This window comes from Peromyscus leucopus, chromosome 14, assembly GCF_004664715.2.
Source record: "Peromyscus leucopus breed LL Stock chromosome 14, UCI_PerLeu_2.1, whole genome shotgun sequence".
NCBI classification, from domain to species: domain Eukaryota; kingdom Metazoa; phylum Chordata; class Mammalia; order Rodentia; family Cricetidae; genus Peromyscus; species Peromyscus leucopus.
This window is the reverse complement of record NC_051075.1, coordinates 37,834,610-37,852,572: the sequence shown is the minus strand read 5'-3', so window position 1 is coordinate 37,852,572 and position 17,963 is coordinate 37,834,610. Positions and strand designations below refer to the sequence as shown.

The window sequence follows — 17,963 nt, the reverse complement described above, 5'->3', positions numbered from 1 at the left end:
GATAGTGAAACACAATAGAGAAATCATAGAAAACTATTCCTCGTGGGCCTGGGAGCTGACCCAGTGGGTAAAGTACATGCTGCACAAGCTTGAAGACCTGGACTCAGGTTCTCGGCACCCATATAAGGAGCTGGGCACAGTGGCACATGCCAGTAGGCCTGGCACAGGAAGGCAGAAATGAGGATCCCTCAGGCTTGCTGGCCAGGCAGCCTAAACCAATGAATGAGATCCAGGTTCATTGAGAGGCCCTGTCTGAAAATATAAATGACACGCCCACCTCTGACCTCTACATGCATGTGCCTACACACCCACACACACACACATCTGTTTGTTCTATGTTTCACTATAAAGTCATACAATAAAATTAATCCACCCCCAAGGCAATTAAACAGATGGCAGTCTACACTACCTCTCTGGACCTGTCACTAATGTCTAAACTTACCTGTCCTGCTCTTCTGAGGCGACATTACTCCTGATCTTAATGTATTAGTCTTCTGCTGTTGTAATCAGGTGCCACAAAACTAATGGTGTAAAACAGCACACATATATCCCCTTAGACTTCCGGAGATCAGAATCCTATAGGGAGGGATCAGCAGGACAGGGTCCTTTGAGGACATTCTAGAAAAACATCTGTTTTCTTGTCACTTCCGGCTTCTAGCAGCCACCTGCCTTTCCTGGCTCGCGGCCCTTTCTTCTATCTTAAGATCTGGCAGCATAGTGTCTTCTAGCCTCCTAACTCTGCCTTCCTTATGTAAGGACCCTTGTGATGACTGTGGTCCCACGTGGGCAGCCCAAGATAGTCTCCAGCTCCCAAGAACCTTAATGGAATCGCTGCAGAGCCTCTTTCCCTCTGAAAGGTAACCTAGTCAGAGGTTTCTGAGGATGCAGATATGGGCATTTTTGGGTGGGCCACAAATCCATCTGCCTCATCTACCACACGAGCAAGCCGTTATCCTACCCCATATGGGGGAAATTACTTTCCAAGGCATAAAGGAACATTTCAGACCCAGTTCCTTCAGACACCCAGTACAGAACATTATGGCACTGATGCTGGAAATGTGTTACTTGCTTTTACCTCTGGAAAGAGAAAGGGCTACCCCGAGTCTGCCTGGTGTGTAAACACATCCTTCCACAGTGAAGCTGTTTGTAGAGGTGCCTTGTCTGCTCCACTAGCCAGAAATAAGACGCTGATGTTTCCAGAGTCACAGTAGACTTTTGTCAAGAAAGAATATAGCCTCTTGCTTTAAGAAGGTGTAGAAGTGGCTTGAGTCTCAACCGAAGTCCAGCAGACAGGTGTCTGTACATCCTCCAACCCCTACCCCAGGCAGGAAATTAGCCTGAAGAGTCCCTTTCCCACGGGTGTCACCGTGGACGCTCTAGGCAGGAGGTAATGGTCACGGATTGGTAAGGAGAAAGAATGTCACAGATCTGAGATCTTCAAAAGCTGCTATAGATGAGGCCTGGGGCTGAAAGCCAACTTAGACTGAAACCATCCCAGAACTATTGATTAATAGAAGCTTTCTAGCCCTCCAGATCTCAGCTTGGAAAGTAGAGAGAAAGAAATAAGGGATATGAGAGAGCCGTGTTTTACATAAGGCTGTATACTCCATCCAGTACTACCACCAACCGTGGGCCCTAGGCATTGGAGAAAAACATGTTCCCAAGAGTCCTTAGCGGAATGACCTCACTTGCCATCGCCCCAGCATCTATCCGATCAGATGTTCAGCCTCACGCTGTCCTTTCCATGGTAACAGCCTCTGCTCCCACACATCAAAGGAAACCACCCTGAAATACTGAGTCGTATAGGCAGAATTCTCCTCCATCTGTCTCAACACCAAATGGCCTCAGGTCCACGTGTCCGGAATCCCTTTGTAGATATACTTCATAATAACTTGAGGCCAGCCTAAGCATTTCACTTTAAACCGTAGCGTGCTGAGATCCTCATGTCCCATAGAAGCTGTAGCCTTGTGAGGAAGAGAACCCCTCAGGAAAACAGTGAGGAGGAACACCACCACAGTTACCTCCCGGGGCTAGTGGTTCATTCATCTTTCGGTTCCTAAGCACCACTTAGGTGAACGACCCTATTTAGAGAATAAAAGATTCCTCCTCGATGCAGTACAGGGTTTGTGGTTGGCACTAAATCACCCCCTCAACCCTAGGTGACCTCCTAGGCCATTAGAAGGCACTCCATGGTCCATGGCATGAACTTTGCCTTTTTGTATATTTCTAAGACATTAAAAAAAGAAATAGCTTTGTCACTCTCGAATTTCATCACCAGGAACTGATCTTGCCAGTCTATTTCCAACCCCACCTCAGAGGAGGATGTGTTCCTTAGCCTTTCTAGGCTTCCGTTCTCTCATATGTAAAACCACGGAACTCCAAGTTCCTACAGTTTGTGCTTCTATGGTCCGGCTCTTCAGTCTGGCTGTAAAGCATTGTTACTATATATTTAATGCAGGTCAGATGCCAGGTGCCACTGCCTCCTCCAAGGTCTTGGTGGGTCTATATTATAGGCATATAAGTTATGCCTATAATACTGAATATTCAGCACTAAATTAAATATTTGGGAAATTAACATATATGGAAAAACATATGTGCTATGAATATGTTTTTCCCCCATGCCTCTACTTTGTTTTGCCTGACTCAAAAAACATCTCAGCCTCTCCAAAAACTAACTTAATTAGAACATTCATTCCCAGGACAAAATCCTCAAGGTAGGTAAATTGTACTTGACCAATTTGGGATAAATTCTACCACATAGAAAGAGAGAGAGAGAATGATAAATTTCAGAGCCCAGAAGAAAGAAATATTTTGTCCTTTTCATTCTGACAACATGTAGCATCCCAAGAAATTTCCTAAAATGTTTCATAAGACTGAATTGGATCTACCACCCTCTCTGCAGATCTAGAAAATGTGCTCTTCGGTCCTGTGGAAGTATGTATCTAATTAAAGTGTGAGGATTCTCAGGCCTCCTGATGAGAGTTGCTGCTCATAGATAATGCCATGGTGTCCTAAATTGGAGTGGAGGATTGGGCAAGGAGGTATGCAGCCATCCTCGGGGTGCCAAGAGCCGGTTCATTCTTTTAAAAGGAGGTTTTCAAAACAGATTTGGTTCTTCCTACTCAATGGCAATTACTGCCGCTCTCAAGAAAGCTTAAGATGCCACCTTTTGTTATAAATTATCTACCCGTTGGACGTAATTGTGACTCCGGCTACCTGTTTGATCATTTGAGAAAATTGTCTACTTTCTCATGCCTTTCCTCGTCTCCTTTTCAAAGTCTTCCCACCAAGAGCAGATTAGCTGACAGCTGTTCCCGCCACAGCAGAACTCATCTTCCCGGTGTTGGTGCAGCGCTCAGGGGCATCTCTTGTCTGCTCCGCTCTGAACGCCTCCCCTCCTGTCAGGCTGTGGTCCTATGGCTGCTCGGTGTCAAAGCTGTGCCTGCCAGGCAGGGAGACACCTAGAGCTCCCTCCCACCGGGACACAGAGGAAGCCAGATTAGTGAATGTTGCATAAGAAATTCAGTCACTTCACTCCCGTTGAGTCCCCAAAAGAGCATTAATCAGGCTGGAGCATAGCCTAGTGCTTAAGAGCACTTCTTGCCCTTGCGGAGGACCTCCATTGAGTTCCGAGTTTTAGGCTGCTCACAACCGCCTGTAACTGTCTTCATGGGATCCAATGACCTCTTCTGGCCTCTGTGGACATTTTCACATGAAGCATACACACAGACATTTTTAAAGATGGAATAATTTACATATACAAACTATTCCACATTTTCTAATACTTAATGTTTTAAGTTTACAAATATTTCGAAATCTTGGAAATGTTAGAATAAAAAATGCCACCCCACCCCCCAGAAGTATAAAACTTATCGATGATGATTGACACATTTCCTCTTGATTGATAATTCTCTTATAGTCAGTTCTTCCAGCCTCATGCTTTTCAACTACTCAAGTCTAACACCCATGATAGTTATTCAGTAAGTGTCAAACAAATAAAAGAAACATGATCCAAACAGGGTACAGCACCTAGATCTTCTTTTCTTGATCCTGGAAGTCAGTAAAGAGCGTAAGTGGTCCCCAGCGGGTCTTTATTATCTTGGTAAATCTCGATTGCTTCCTTTAAGCAGAGCCTTCTGCTGTCAGCTAGGTCTCCACTCCAGGACCCAGTGGGAAGGGAAAGCAGCCTGGGAGAGAACAAGAGGAAGCCATCAGTCTTGACGGAGTTGATAGGCAGTATGAATGGACACGTTTGCGCTTGAACACAATTGGCATCCTGGATATATCCATATGAGTGAGGTTGAGGAGACGGTTCAGTCAGTAAGGTGCTTGCTCTGAAGGGGAAAGCTTGTTATTCCAGCACCAGGGAGAGAGAGAGAGAGAGAGAGAGAGAGAGAGAGAGAGAGAGAGAGAGAGAGAGAAACTGAAACTTGTTGGCTGGCCAGACTAGCCTAATGGGCAAACTCCAAGTCAACGAGAGACCTTGTCTCCAAGTACAAGATGGATGGTGCCCAAGGAATGAAATAACATCCACAGTTGTCCTCTGGCCTCTGCGCACACACACACACACACACACACACACACACACACACACACACACGCACACACACACACACACACATACACACACACACAAAGTGAATGCAATCTCCACTTTCAGCCACGGGCAGAGCCTTTACTACTGGTCTTTCCCACTGAACTGCTTCTTAGTACACAGTTCAGTCAGACAGGGCTAGAGACGTGATGTGCACACGACAAGGTAGCAGCAATGTCCTAAGACACCCCTTGTCTTTCTCTAGTGATGGTTAAAGATGATGATGATCATCACAATATTAGCTTCCTAGCCTGTATTCTGGAAAACAAAACTAAAAACCTCATTCTTCTTTGTCTTGACAATTGAACGTTAATGGCCGAGGAGCCTTCTCTGAGGGCTGTTAAGATCAATAGTTGTGTTTGAAAGAGAAGGTAAGGAAGTAGGATATGCTTTCTTCCTGCCTCCCACAATACAACACAGAATACACACTGGGGTAGTTGTACTTATTATGTTCAGTGTGAGTTGAACATGCTTTGGCTAAAGGAGGATTTGGTAATGGCATTTGCAATCTTGCCCTGTTGTATCTACGATGCCTTTGAGCTTATCCAGAGGAGCATGACTAGAAAAGTAAACCCATAAGTTAAAATGTAGCTACGAATATCTCCTTAGCTCAGAAATAGAAAGATTTAAAGAGGATCGATGACTGTCGTCAAATGCTTACACGACTAGTGATCAGTCCATTTGGCCCTAGACAGTACCTGGTGAGTGGAACCCCGAAAGAAGTATATCCAAGCCATGAAATCAATAACCCCAAACACATGGTGCTGGCTGGAGATCCATCTTCCAGGGGATTTCATGGGAAGCTTATTGGCCCCACCTCAACTGTTGCTAAGTGGTCTAAGTGCCCTGTAGACAAGTAACCAAACATAAGCGCCCATGGGAGAGGCGTGGAGGGAGGACCACCTGTTAGTCTGACTGGAATTAGCAGGAAATTACCTTTACTCTCTCCTCTAATTTGTTTGGAAAATTCTCATAGCAAGGTAGGTTTGATTTTGTGTGGTTTGTTTTGCTTCATTTTGCTTGGGAAAATGGGAGCAGGTCCCACCTGGTTGGGCTTGAAAGTTCACAGCTGAAAAACAAAGAATGAATAGCAGTTGAACCTCTCCGCCTGGGTAGAGGACAAGTTCAAGAGGAAGCTGAGTCAAGGAAAACATGGCTTATTGATAGGCAATCTATCCATCCACATAAAAGAATAGAAAACAGTCTTATTGCCATTATTAATCCTAGGGATAGCCATGGCTACACTTAGCACCCCACCTCAAAGTTCTTGGCACTGAGAATAAAAAGGGGGAGTGTTCCTCATGATTGGCTTGGATCTGAGCCCAAAATTACGGGCAGAGTACACGTCTCTCCATGCGTGTTCAGATCACTGCTTGGAGAGTCAATGTGCTCCAAACATCAACTTACCTTAATCTTCAAAACAACAAGTGTCTGCAGGATAACGGATTGATGGTCATATCTGGTGAAGAACACAATGTCAGGCAAATTCATGTGAATAAATTTTACTGACATAACCACAGTGGTAAATGTCTTCTCCAACTGGAGTCTGCTCACAGCTCCGTGTGGTCACATTTCAGATCTTCTCATGAAACTAAGAGGCTAGTCTCCCTTTAAGTGGATTGTGTGACATAAATATGTGGGGGCCGGTGAGAGAGCTCAGCAGGTCGAGGTGCCCGCCACCAGCTCTGATAGTCTGAGTTCAGTCCCTAGAACCCACAGGACAGAAGTAGACAACGAGCACCTGCAGGCTGTCTTCTGATCTCTGCACATGTGCTGTGACTCTTGAGTGTGCACACACACACACACACACACACACACACACACACACACACACACACACAAATAGATGTGAAGAACAATGATGTTTTTTAATTTTATTATATCTGAACAAAGAAATGATCATACATCCCAAGTCACCCAAACTATATGAAGTTTAAGCAGAAACTTCACTACATTATTATTCCTGGAGATATAAAAAGCTTTGGCCACCTTTCCTTTTCTGTGATATTTGGTTTATAGAAAACTTAAATCTCCCCTCAGGGGTAAGACTAAAGTCTGAAAAGCTAACATTGATATTGTGTTTGGAAATGAAAATGAGGCTGCTTCTTTGCAGTATTACAACTTGCAATAGCCCCTCTTATGAGGTCTCCAGGTAGGACTATGTTCTACACACACACACACACACACACACACACACACTCACACACACACACACACACACACACACTCGAGCACACACTTTTGCTTCAACCTGCACAGTGTAGCATTTTGATCAGAAAGGGCCGTGCACAGAGACAAGCCACTCACGAGACAAAGTAAGTCCCAGTAACACTCACTGGCCACCAAAACAAAATGCCCTTTTTTGATGAGAAACTGTTTCCTTGGGAGTCTGGATCCTGGCATGTCATCTGTACTTCTTGAGTTTCCACTACTAAAGTGTGTTTAACAGGACTCCAGCTGGTGACCGAGACCTCCCTTTAGTACAATAATGACCGCCAGGCCAGGCCTTTCGGAGCAGCAGCAGACACTCCCCACCTCTGCCCCTGCCCCCTGCCCACACTCTGCTCATTATTAGAGAACTCGAGTGAGTTCAATGGTGTCCATAGCACAGGAGAATAACTCAGAAACAAGAGAGGTCTCATTCCCCAGGTGTCAGGCCTGCCTTCCTAGGGTCATCTGTATTTCTTCGTCCATTCAAAGATCAGGTCTTGAATGCTCTAGGATTAAAATAATCTCTAGAAATTGGGGGAATGCATTAGTAAAGGAAAAATATTTCACAGTTTCTAAAAGTCATCATCTCCTAAATAGAAACCCTTTAAGAAACCATTGTTAAATGCACACACACACACAAAAAGTGTTGATTTATTTCCTCATCAGTGGGTAAGAGGTACCTACCTGTAAGTCTCAACATGTTTCACTTAATAGAAAGGAAAAACCTCCTTCACGCCTTTCTATTACTAAAAGTTAGAGAAATACAAACGATTGCCAGTGGTGCTGGAGTGGTTGTCTGGTCTGGGGTCCCGACCCACTGACAGTTCCCACCTCAGACACACCGTTTTGCTAATTCCTGTGGGTGGTGCCTGTGGGGCCGATGCATCTTTGTGTGAAAGCTTGCGTAGGTGGTCTTTGGGAACCTGGCATGGGCGGCCAGCAGATGTCTGATCTCTGGTTTGCCTTGATCTCACGTTTAGACACAGATTCAGAAGAACAGACCCTCCCTTTTCCAGTGCCTTCGGAAAGACTGCCGCTCCGCAGAATGAGTCCTTTCTCCTCCACCCTTAATCTACAACCCAGCTTCCCCGGGAGATCCTACTTTGATTTCCGATCCTCGCCCCATCAGCTCAGCTTGCACTCTTCTTTACAGTCTCTCAATGCACCGGGTGAGCTGAGCTGTTAGATCTTCCTCTTCCTCTCTGTGTCTTGGAGGCCTCTCTGAAACTCGTGTGTTGTTCGTGTGCGTGGTGGGGGTGGGGGTGGGGAGGGACGCCCTGCATCTGTGTCTGTGGCTTCCAGTGTGGCTGAGGGAGCTTCCTGGCATTCTTGTTTGTACGGTGGAACGACCCACCCTAGAGCTGTGGTCCATGTGTGACGGCATCGGAACAGGATGCGAGAAGTTGTTCTTTTTGCATCCGCTGGTACCCCCATGGAACCCTTGCTCTTCATCACACGCAGCCGTAGCATGGCATAGGCACTGGCTGAGGAGAGGCCATGGCGGTAGTGTGGAGGTTTGCAGCCTTCTGTATCCAGGAAACCAGCTGTGTCTGGGAGACTGGATCAGTGCATCCAGCCTGGAGTGGTCTGATTAAACATAGACTCGAGAGATCTTTACTGACAAAAATAAAACTAAAAAAAAAAAAAAAAAAGACATGCCGTTAGCAAAATACATCCTCCAGAGCAGGGAGCAGAGAGCAGACAATGAAAGCATTTTCTGCAAAGGCCAGCGGTACACACACTGGAAGGACTGCAGGCTGAGAGCAGATCACTTCTCCTAGCCGAGGGCAAGGACCACTGTTAGCTGAATTACAAACCACTTCATCATGATGCCCAGGGCCAGAGATCCTATAACCAAAATATGGGGCCTCAGGAAGTTGCTCACAGCCAAATCGTAGAAGGGCTATGGTTGGTTCCAGGGAAACTAGACTCGGGTTACTTTGCAGTGAGCGCTGCCTAGCAAACAGAGCTTCAAATCCCTAAAATGCAGACCTATTTGATCTCTTCGGGACTATATTGTAATCACGGATACACATGATGCACATCTCACTTCCCCGAGGGTTTCTTTTGGGTTTTATTTTGTTCCCTCTGGCTCATCCCACATCCTGGAATGGAGAAGGCCACAGCATGACGGTGCAAAAAGGATGCGGGGACCTCGAGCTCCCTTGAAAAGTGACGTTTTTCTTGTGTTTTTATGTTCCTTCTTGTTTTTCTGTGCACCACTGGCTTCTGCACACGCTTTGTCACGGAGCCCTTGCTTGTCTCTAATGTACCAAAACACTGTCACAGTCTCTGCAATGTATACCGTCTCAAGAATAAAGTGAAATGGAATGTGGGGTCTGGGTGTTGGGCAGGTGTACTTAGTAGCCTTGTTCTAGTTGTACCATGGAATCTTAATGTATGATGTTGTCTTTAAATTAGCAGAAAAAGAGTTCAGAATGTTTGTTTTAAAAAAGGCTCCACAAGGTATGATTCATTTAAAAAAAATTTGAAAGCCCTATTTAGATTCCACAATTTACTTCCAAACTTGGATATGAAATTCGGTTTTAGAATTCTTTATATTCCATACTCACCATACTACAATTCAAAATGAGGATTTGAAAAGATAGTTGGCAAAAAAAATGAACATAAAAACTCAACCATGAGCTGGTAGGAAATGAATGTATCCCAGAATAAGTAAGCTGAGCAAGAGAAGGTTATAATATTTAAATTGCTAACTCGGTGCTCTTTTATAGCAAGTCACCTGATTAATTCTTGTAAAATTCTTTCAAGTCAGCACCTTATCCTTCTAATTGTTTTAGAAATTAGCTTGTTCGGACAATACTAAATTGGAAAAATTTGCATGATTCTTTCCACCAAAGATTCATATTTCCTAGACTAGTCCTCAACATCACTGGCAATTGTAGATTACACACCCGTGGACATTTTAAGTCCGAATTGCTTCCCTCCCCCTTGATATCGGTTCTCATCAGTAGGGTAACCAGACCTTAAGGGAGGTGAGTGGGGGTCCCACACGTGATTCCGGTGTAGCTCTGAGCTCACGTCCCACCCCACATCAGCCTTCCTTCCCCTCCCTCAGGTGAGAAGAGCTGCTGTAGCAAAGCAAGTCAAGAAGGAAAATAATAATCTTTGTTTTTACAACACTCGATTCATGCCATTGTTAACGAGGAGGCATTCATTAGCAGGTGCATTAGATTCCATACTTCTTGATATGGGGACTGTTTGCGTGGGCTCACCACAGCAAACAAAGGCTTTCTGCCATAAACCAGGAGGCAATCGGTCAACTGTTGCCACAGAGCAGACTTACCACTACCCGGTGATTTTTTTTTCCTACTTCTATTGGGTGAGTTTTTCTCATCTTTAAAACAGCCAACCTCCTCAGTCTGCAAACGTTAGCGTACAAAACTGAACCAAGGAAGGTACTGAAAATTCAAGCTGCAGCATTTACAGTCAATTGGACGAAGCTTTTGTTAAGATGTAATAAAAAGATCAACTTTTTGTTTGGAAAGAGCACGAAAGCAATGTATACCCAGCAAAGAAAAGGAACAGGAAAAGGGCTTTGGCTTTTGTCTTTTTTTTCATGAATCAGGCCTCTGGGGACCATATCCAGGTGTGCTTTCTAAATGAATGCCAACGGTTTCTGTCAACCGGGTGTCACTTCGTAGCCTTGATGTGTAGTGTCTTTTTATAGGATGCAGCCTTGAGGCACAGTCTGCGTCTTACTCTCAATTAGGCAAGTATACCTACTGTGACTGTCCCTTCTTCTGCCTGTGTGACTGCTCTGCTCAACCCCTTTGCAAGAAGAACATGGTGGCGGCTTTGTCATGTCAATAAAATTTTCCAAATGTCATCTAACTCCATTATAACCGTTTCTCGATTTCTTAGAAAAATGCCTGTCTTTTTTTTTTTAAACATTATACCTCAACACCCCCCACCCCCCCCAACCCCCACCCTGCCCCCACCCCCACCCCTACACCCCCACACCCCGCTTTCTTCTGCATCCATGCAAGACACTCTACCTAAATGTCAGTCGAGGCACGCGTCAGCCGGCTGGTGGTGTGCTTGTAACGTTCTCAGTGGAGTCTCTTGTTGGTATTAATCTATCAGGAGAAACGTGCTTTCTTGTCAATGTCAATTTTGCTTCCTATTTCTCTCTCCCCCATGCCTTTCCTTGGAATGACAACAGTTGACATTAAGAAGCTGCTGGCAGGTATGGAATAACATCGTTCTCTCACAAATAGCAGAGCCGGGGCGCGTGTGAGGTGCCCGCAGGCCCCCACCTCTCCAGACCGCTCTTTGTAGGCCATGTGTAGAAACGGGAACACGGCTGTGTCGATAACAGCCTCATCCTATCCTCACCTAACGTCCAAACTGCTTCTGCTAGATGCCCGTTTTAGCAGTAACACCCATCTATAAATCATAAAGGAAGCAATCTGTCCTACACCCAAGTCACAGTTGCACATGCAAACTAGTTTATGGTGCTTTGAAGCTTCAAGACGTGTGTGCGCAGGTATGAGAGCTGAGGAAGTTCTCAGCACTCCTGCCTAAGCCGGTTTCCTGATTTCACTCGGTGTGTTTTATCCCTCCTCCATGCAGGGTTATAGATCTAGCCTCCCCGCCTCAGGGTTACACAGGCATCCTATAGCACATCCCCTCACCCTTTATGTCTCTGGTGCACTATTTCTGCCAGTCACAAGGTGAAGGGACCTGATGCCACCTCACTCCCGGATCACCCGGTTGGGAGTGCAGTCTAAGCCAGGTAACCCTGCTGAATCGGTCGTGTGTCCTCCATCCACTCCTGGTGCAGAGTATCCACTCCCAGGATGTGCCCCATCTGTTCACTTACGGTGTCTCCCGACCCCAAACACCTCCTTCCTGCATGGCAGCATGAAAATATAACACTACCAGCCACGCTGCCCAGATGCATGCTACAATATGGAGGCCCTACTAATGACTCGCTTCCTTTCTGTTGTTCTCAGTGGCCTGGTTTGCTTTTGACCCTGGCTCGGCACACTCGGACATCATCTTCTCCAATGACAACCTGACGGTGACGTGCAGCAGCTACGATGACCGGGTGGTGCTGGGGAAAACTGGCTTCTCCAAGGGTGTCCACTACTGGGAGCTCACCATAGATCGCTATGACAACCACCCGGACCCAGCGTTTGGCGTGGCTCGCATCGACGTCATGAAGGACGTGATGTTAGGAAAGGACGACAAAGCTTGGGCAATGTATGTGGACAATAACCGGAGCTGGTTCATGCACAGCAACTCGCACACCAACAGGTACCCTGCAGCCCCACACCAAGCCTTCTTCATGGTGGCTTGGGGTCAAGAGGGAGAGCCGTAGTGCCACGGCCTAGTACACAGACAGCATTAGGAAGCAGGGCAGGCGGTCCTCATCCAGAGCACAGGAGGTCCTGTGCTAAGAAATCTCTTAGCTTTGTCCACACTGCATAGAGGTAGAGCAATGTGCTTTCTCCTCGGCCCTTCATTGTTCAGTTCCACCCAGGGCTACAAAGGACAATCCCCAGGCATATCCATTAATAGACGAACAGTCCAGGCCTCTAAAACTCAGACGTAGAACTTACCCAGGAAAGTGTTTGGGACCAAGGTACTTCATTTTTTTTTTTTTTTTTCTGAATCCCGGTTTGTCAACCTTCCAAATTCATATAATAATATCTTTCCGTGCAGGAGTGGTCTGAAGATTACATAAGATGAGATACGCAAAAAATGCCTCACATTGGAAGTGCCCGGAAACGGAAGCCATTGTTCTTGTGCATTATCGCCAGGACTGCTTCTCAGAATAGAAGCCATTAACTAAACTTGGTGTTAGGGATGCCCGTGTGGATAGCTTGGACAAGTCACTTGTTACTGCGTGAACTATAGCACCCGGTGTGCTGCAGAGAGAGAACAGAGTATCTCCTTAAGAAGTGTCCTCCATCACCAAAACATAGACAGTTTTAACTTAATAGATCCCGTCATTTCCTTTTCCATTAGTATGTGTTCTCTTCAAACATATTTTTCGCCTATTTTCTGGGCCCAAGGTGTCTTTTCATGGACACTGGTCTGTCTTATTCTCAAACTTTCCCCCAGGATACATTCTCTTTAGCATCTCTGAAAAAAAAAAAAAAAAAAAAAAAAACCCAGTGTGTTCAGTGAGATCAAAGGAAGGGCAGGCCCAGCAGGGGTGGAATAATGACGTCACGGTTTCAGCTTCTCCTGTCAGCTGTCACTGACCCTTCGATGGCCAGTAGACTCCTAGAGCTTCCTGGCCCTCAGACGTACTCTGTCCAGCTCCATTCACGTATACCTTACTGGTTATATCTTGAAGTGAGCGCACAAAGCATTTACATCCTGATATCAAACCCAACAGGATATAGACAGCAGCTACCTCTAGGGGTTCACACTTGGGGGAGGGGAACTCTGTCACTAGATTTCAGATGCCATCACCCATGCACTTGCGTTTAGCCTCTTGATTTTGGAGGGAAGGGGTACATAGGAGCCCCACCATCACACGATGCAGAAAAGCACATTCCAGGAGACAAACACATCTGCTTGCATGCAAGCTGCATGTCACTTGTGCTGTCGCTGACCAGTGCGTCAATGGCGAGATGTAGTTTGTAAGCCTGTCTGTGATGGTGTCAGTCTGTCTTCTGCATGCAGGAGAGGAGAGTGATGCTGATTCGTTTCTGTGCTCTGCTGAGAGGAAGGTCAGTTTCGCTAGGTCTAAAACTAGGGAGGGAAGAGAGCTGTGGCCATCCCTAGGTAAACGTCCTGTGAAACCATCAACGGCAGCGGAAGGCATAGTTCTTTGTAAGATGACGTTGGCACTTGGATTTCTGAAAAATCACCGCATTCCGTGTTGTATAGCTGGGTCTTAGGGGAGCACCCCCTTCAGTGCCGACATTTTACAGAGAGACTCCAATGTCTTCTTTCAAATTCAACATGCCAAAAAATTAGCATCGTCCCCAGAGTGCGTTTCACCACCTAGTGGGAAACAGAGGGCGCCGAATCCAGGAGCCCGTGCACGTGTTCTGGATGCCACCTAAATGCTCGCCTATTTTGACTTTCAGATTGCATCATTTTGTGTGAAGTGCTGTTAAATTCACACCATTTGTGCACAGTGGGCCATAGCGCTGATGTGCTGTAGCAAGCTGGAAGACCACATCGGCCCAGGCTACAGCCCAGTAGTAGAGGTTCCGTGTGTACCAGTTCACTCTCAGCAAGGCACAGGAAACAAGCAACAGTCATGAGGGGTGGCTGTCTCCACAGGGAAGGGGGAATTTGTGGGAGCAAAAAAAAAATCTAAATCGCATATTCCTATGTAAAGCATGGATACACCAAATATAAATAGTATACAGTGTATCTAAGGCTTTAAGTTTTATGTGAAAAGGGTTTATTAGAGCAAAAATGTTTGCAAAAAGAGCTGGGGGGGGGGATGTAAACAGTTTACAAAATTCTGGTGGGACTGGTCTATAGTCCCATCTACACGGGAACTTGCGGCAGGAGGATTGAAAGTTTAAGGCTTGCCTGGGCCGTAGAAGTTCAAGGCCAGCCTGGACAATTTGGTAAGAGCCTGTCTCAAAATAAAAAGTAAAGAGAGAACTGGGGATAAAACCAGTGGCAGGACACCTGCCTACCATACATGAGGCCCTAGGGTCAATCCCCGGGACCAATTATCCAAAGCAGAAATAAAAAATGGTTTGGGAGATTTAAGAATGGCACCAGCCTGATGAAACTCCATTCCTTTCCTTTTCCCACAGAACTGAAGGGGGGATCACAAAAGGGGCCACCATCGGGGTCCTCCTCGACCTAAACAGAAAGACATTAACATTCTTCATCAACAATGAACAGCAAGGTCCCATCGCATTTGAGAACGTGGAGGGCCTGTTCTTTCCTGCTGTGAGCCTCAACAGGAATGTGCAGGTGAGCACCAGCCCCCCCCCACTCCCCCCCCACCCACTCCCCCGGGACTAAGGGCAGCTTGCTCAGGTTGCTGCTTCCAAATCTGTCCAGAAAATCCCCACAGTAAAATCCCCACAGCCCCAAGAAGGCCACTGGCAGACCTTTTTCCATGTCCTTGCCACGGTCTAGTTAATCACCCGTAGGAAACACAAGCCTTCTCTGCTCTGTCTATCCACGCTTTGGTCTAGTTTTATCTCTAAGTAGGATTGAATGACTTCAACAAACTGGCAGGAAAGCCATGGAGATGATTCCTAGGGAGCACCAGGCATGCCCAAGAAAAGCAAGCACTAGACCCTTACCAGAAGGTGGGCATGGCCCCACTCTCGTTCACTCTGCCTTGCGCTGTTGGCTGGGAGGCAGGAGCCCTGCCCAGGAGTCACTTACTTGCACTTTTCTGTAGATAAAACCCAGCAGGCTCTTCTCACTCCTTTACCTAACAGATACCTGCAGGGTCCCTTTAACAAGCCAGGCTCTGTTGTAAGTATTTGATATCCATCAGTGGGGAAGAAAAAGATACAAATCTTACCCTCCCTAAATGTATATTCTAGTTACAGATATTAAGTGATAGCCACAATGGCGTCATTTATAAGGTACATGAGAGAGCCAGAGTAAGGTCAGGGGAATCACCAGGGCTGAGGATGTGCTAAACAGCCACTGTCTTAAGCAAGGTGGTCAGAGGGCTGGTTTTATCGTGGTCACTGCTGAGCTGAATCCTGAAGGATGAAAGGTGGCAGGCTGGCTAGAGTTTTCCTAACAGAAGGCACAGCCCAAACGTACAAGCTTCTAAGGCATAAGGGGCTTTGGATGGGCACAGAAGGGCCAAGAGGCTAGTGGGCTGGGGCAGGGAGCCGTAGAGGGAGGTCTCAGCGCTTGCAAGGAGTGTGGGGGTGCCCAGGCGACCACTGTCAGAATCTAGGGCCTCACAGCCCTCCTGAGTTGGTCCTCTCATTACTCGACGTAAACCTCACTAGCCTTAAAATAGGACTTGAAAATCAAAACCCTGCAGAGGATCCATGCCCCACCTACAACCACAGCCCTGAAACGCTTCTAAATGAATTACTGTCTATGAGCATGTGCAGTAAAACTGCTTACAGCCCAGCCACGCCTGCCTTCCGGCTTCCGGCAAGTAGGAGGGACTGTCTGAGGGGCTGGAATCTAACTCTTCGGAAGCCAGAGGACAGAAAGCTTAAACTGCTGTAGAAGTGAATCTAAGAAAAGCTCATTCAAAGCGTTCCGCCTTGTCAGCCATTTCCCTTCCAAAGACCGCCCCGCTAGTCACGCTTCAGGCTTTCAAGGATGTCCTAGCGTCTTTAGACAGACTCTTGACAGGGATGGTATGGACAAGAAGGGAAACATGGCCATGCTCATGAAATGCTTCTAGTCTTTTCCCATAGCTATTCAACGTAGTTTGAGGTTGACTAGAAATGGGCACAAAGACGTAAGTGCCCGTGTGTCTTCCTACTAAAGTCCTTCTTTCAGTCCCCAAAAGAAAGGTTTGTCCACAGCTGGAAATCATGAACAAGCTAATACGTTCTTTGTCCCTAGACTTGGGCAGTGGTCACTGCGTGTAGGCCAAAGGCTTCACTACCTGCAGATGAGTGCCTTGTCTTCAGCCATAAGAAATGCAGTCCCCTAGAATACTTTAAAAGAAGTGGGTATTGTGTCTCCTAGGTTTGGAGGCCCACCATGGTGGCCAGACTCTTGCTGTAGCTAGAAGTCCCTTTAATGTCTTCAAGAGAAGTGAGTGGGCCCGTATTGGATTGGGGGCCCACAAACCGCACTGTGACTAGACGAACATACGCAGCATCCTGCGTAGCTCACGGTCTCCTTCCCCAGGTCACGCTCCACACTGGGCTTCCGGTCCCCGACTTCTACTCCAGCAGAGCCTCCATAGCCTAAGGGTGTGCTGTGGAGGCCCTCGCTGGCCCTGAGAGGGCCAGCATGGAGCCACCAGCCTCGGCAGACACGGAGTTGGCAGAAGACAGAGAAGGAGAAGAGCTGGTCCTCCGCCATCTCCGCCCCTCCAGCTCCATCCCTTCCCATCAGCCTCTGCATCACTTCACCCGAGCTCCCGTCCTCATCCACAGAGGACCTGGCAGCCCACCATTTCCCTTTGTTCCCATTTTCACATGTTGCTTTTCTTTCATTTAGGGTATTTTGTTTTTGTTTTGTTTTTAATGTAGATTGAGTTCATTTTGTTTCTTTTCTGATTATGTTTTGCTGGCTTACCTACCTAACTGGCACTACCAAGAGAAAATTCTCCTAGGAATTTTTTTTTCTTAGGCTTTCGGTCAAGCAAAGATGCTGTAGGAAAGCAGGTAGGGGAGAGGTAGAATTTAGGGTTTGCCATTGGACTCCTAGAATGTTCTCGGCCTGTTTCTTGTCAAGCAACGTCAGGTCTTTGAGGCTGCCTCTTGGGAGGTGGGCAGAGTGCAGCTGGCATCCAGAAGTCTTACTACACCCTGAAGCACAAATATTATCAGCTACACAAGTTCACAGCAGGGTGCGGACTGTTCACCTAGGCTCTAGACATTGAACAGGCCAGGGGACTCAAAGGTTTGATTCATTTAGTTAATACAAGTTTTTAATTAAGAATACTATGGACCAGGCACTGTCCAAGACACTAGAGTTCTATATTCTAGACACTGGGGAAGGACAAGGGAAAAGATGACCAGTCTACCTTCCTGGAACTTATATTCCGGAAGGAGAACCAAGCAAACAAATAACTTCAAAGTTGTTCTAAGTACCAAAAAGGACACAGTCAAGAGTCAAAGGTGTCGTTGACAAATCCTTAGATTGATGCTGAACCCATGCACTCCGGCCGTCACACCAGACGTGGACCAACCCAATGCTTTTTCCACTGCACTTTCTTAACTTTGGTCTCTGCTGCCACTCATCACAGAGCCCTTCTTTGGCAGAAATGACGTCAGCATTGTTACTCCTAAATGCTGCGGTCATAACAAGCCTTAAAAACAAACAAACAAACAAACAGAAAGAATGTTACAAACAAAATGACCAGAGGGCACAGGACCCAGTCACGGCACTAGGGCTCCTAAATTGCAGACCACAACATTTGCATTCTCAGGACAAACACACCATCTCCATGTATCCTCTCTGTGCCTGTTACAAATGAGAATCCATCCACTCACCGCTGTCACGGCCTGACTTTCTAAGGAAGCTCAAATCAGGTTTG

General features: G+C 46.6%; 1 protein-coding gene and 1 long non-coding RNA gene across 13 annotated transcripts in view; one reads left to right on the top strand and one right to left on the bottom strand.

Moving 5' to 3' along the window:
• Trim9 (tripartite motif containing 9) overlaps nt 1-17,761 on the top strand; it is a 112,677-nt gene extending 94,916 nt beyond the window's left edge. For 3 of the 11 annotated variants that reach the window (XM_037210594.1, XM_028858580.2, XM_028858572.2), the window contains 6 exons: nt 7,786-7,974; nt 10,497-10,538; nt 10,992-11,015; nt 11,785-12,034; nt 14,569-14,731; nt 16,607-17,761. In XM_037210594.1, coding sequence (XP_037066489.1) covers nt 7,786-7,974; nt 10,497-10,538; nt 10,992-11,015; nt 11,785-12,034; nt 14,569-14,731; nt 16,607-16,669 — 731 coding nt within the window. In that variant the 3' untranslated portion in view covers nt 16,670-17,761. Of the gene's footprint in view, nt 1-7,785; nt 7,975-10,496; nt 10,539-10,991; nt 11,016-11,784; nt 12,089-14,568; nt 14,732-16,606 lie in introns of all 11 variants that reach the window. The other 8 variants (XM_028858562.2, XM_028858553.2, XM_028858545.2 and 5 more) reach the window with 5 other exon arrangements.
• Nucleotides 2,266-11,785, bottom strand: LOC119088984. Of its 2 annotated transcripts, none has more exons than XR_005092745.1 (4): nt 10,825-11,785; nt 7,490-8,437; nt 5,531-6,053; nt 2,266-4,187 (listed from the first exon to the last, which is right to left on the bottom strand). It is a non-coding gene; the product is annotated as an uncharacterized LOC119088984 (long non-coding RNA). The 2 variants fall into 2 exon arrangements; XR_005092746.1 differs by lacking the exon at nt 2,266-4,187 and having other exon boundaries at nt 4,794-5,663; nt 6,002-6,053.
• Nucleotides 17,762-17,963: the final 202 nt, after the last annotated feature.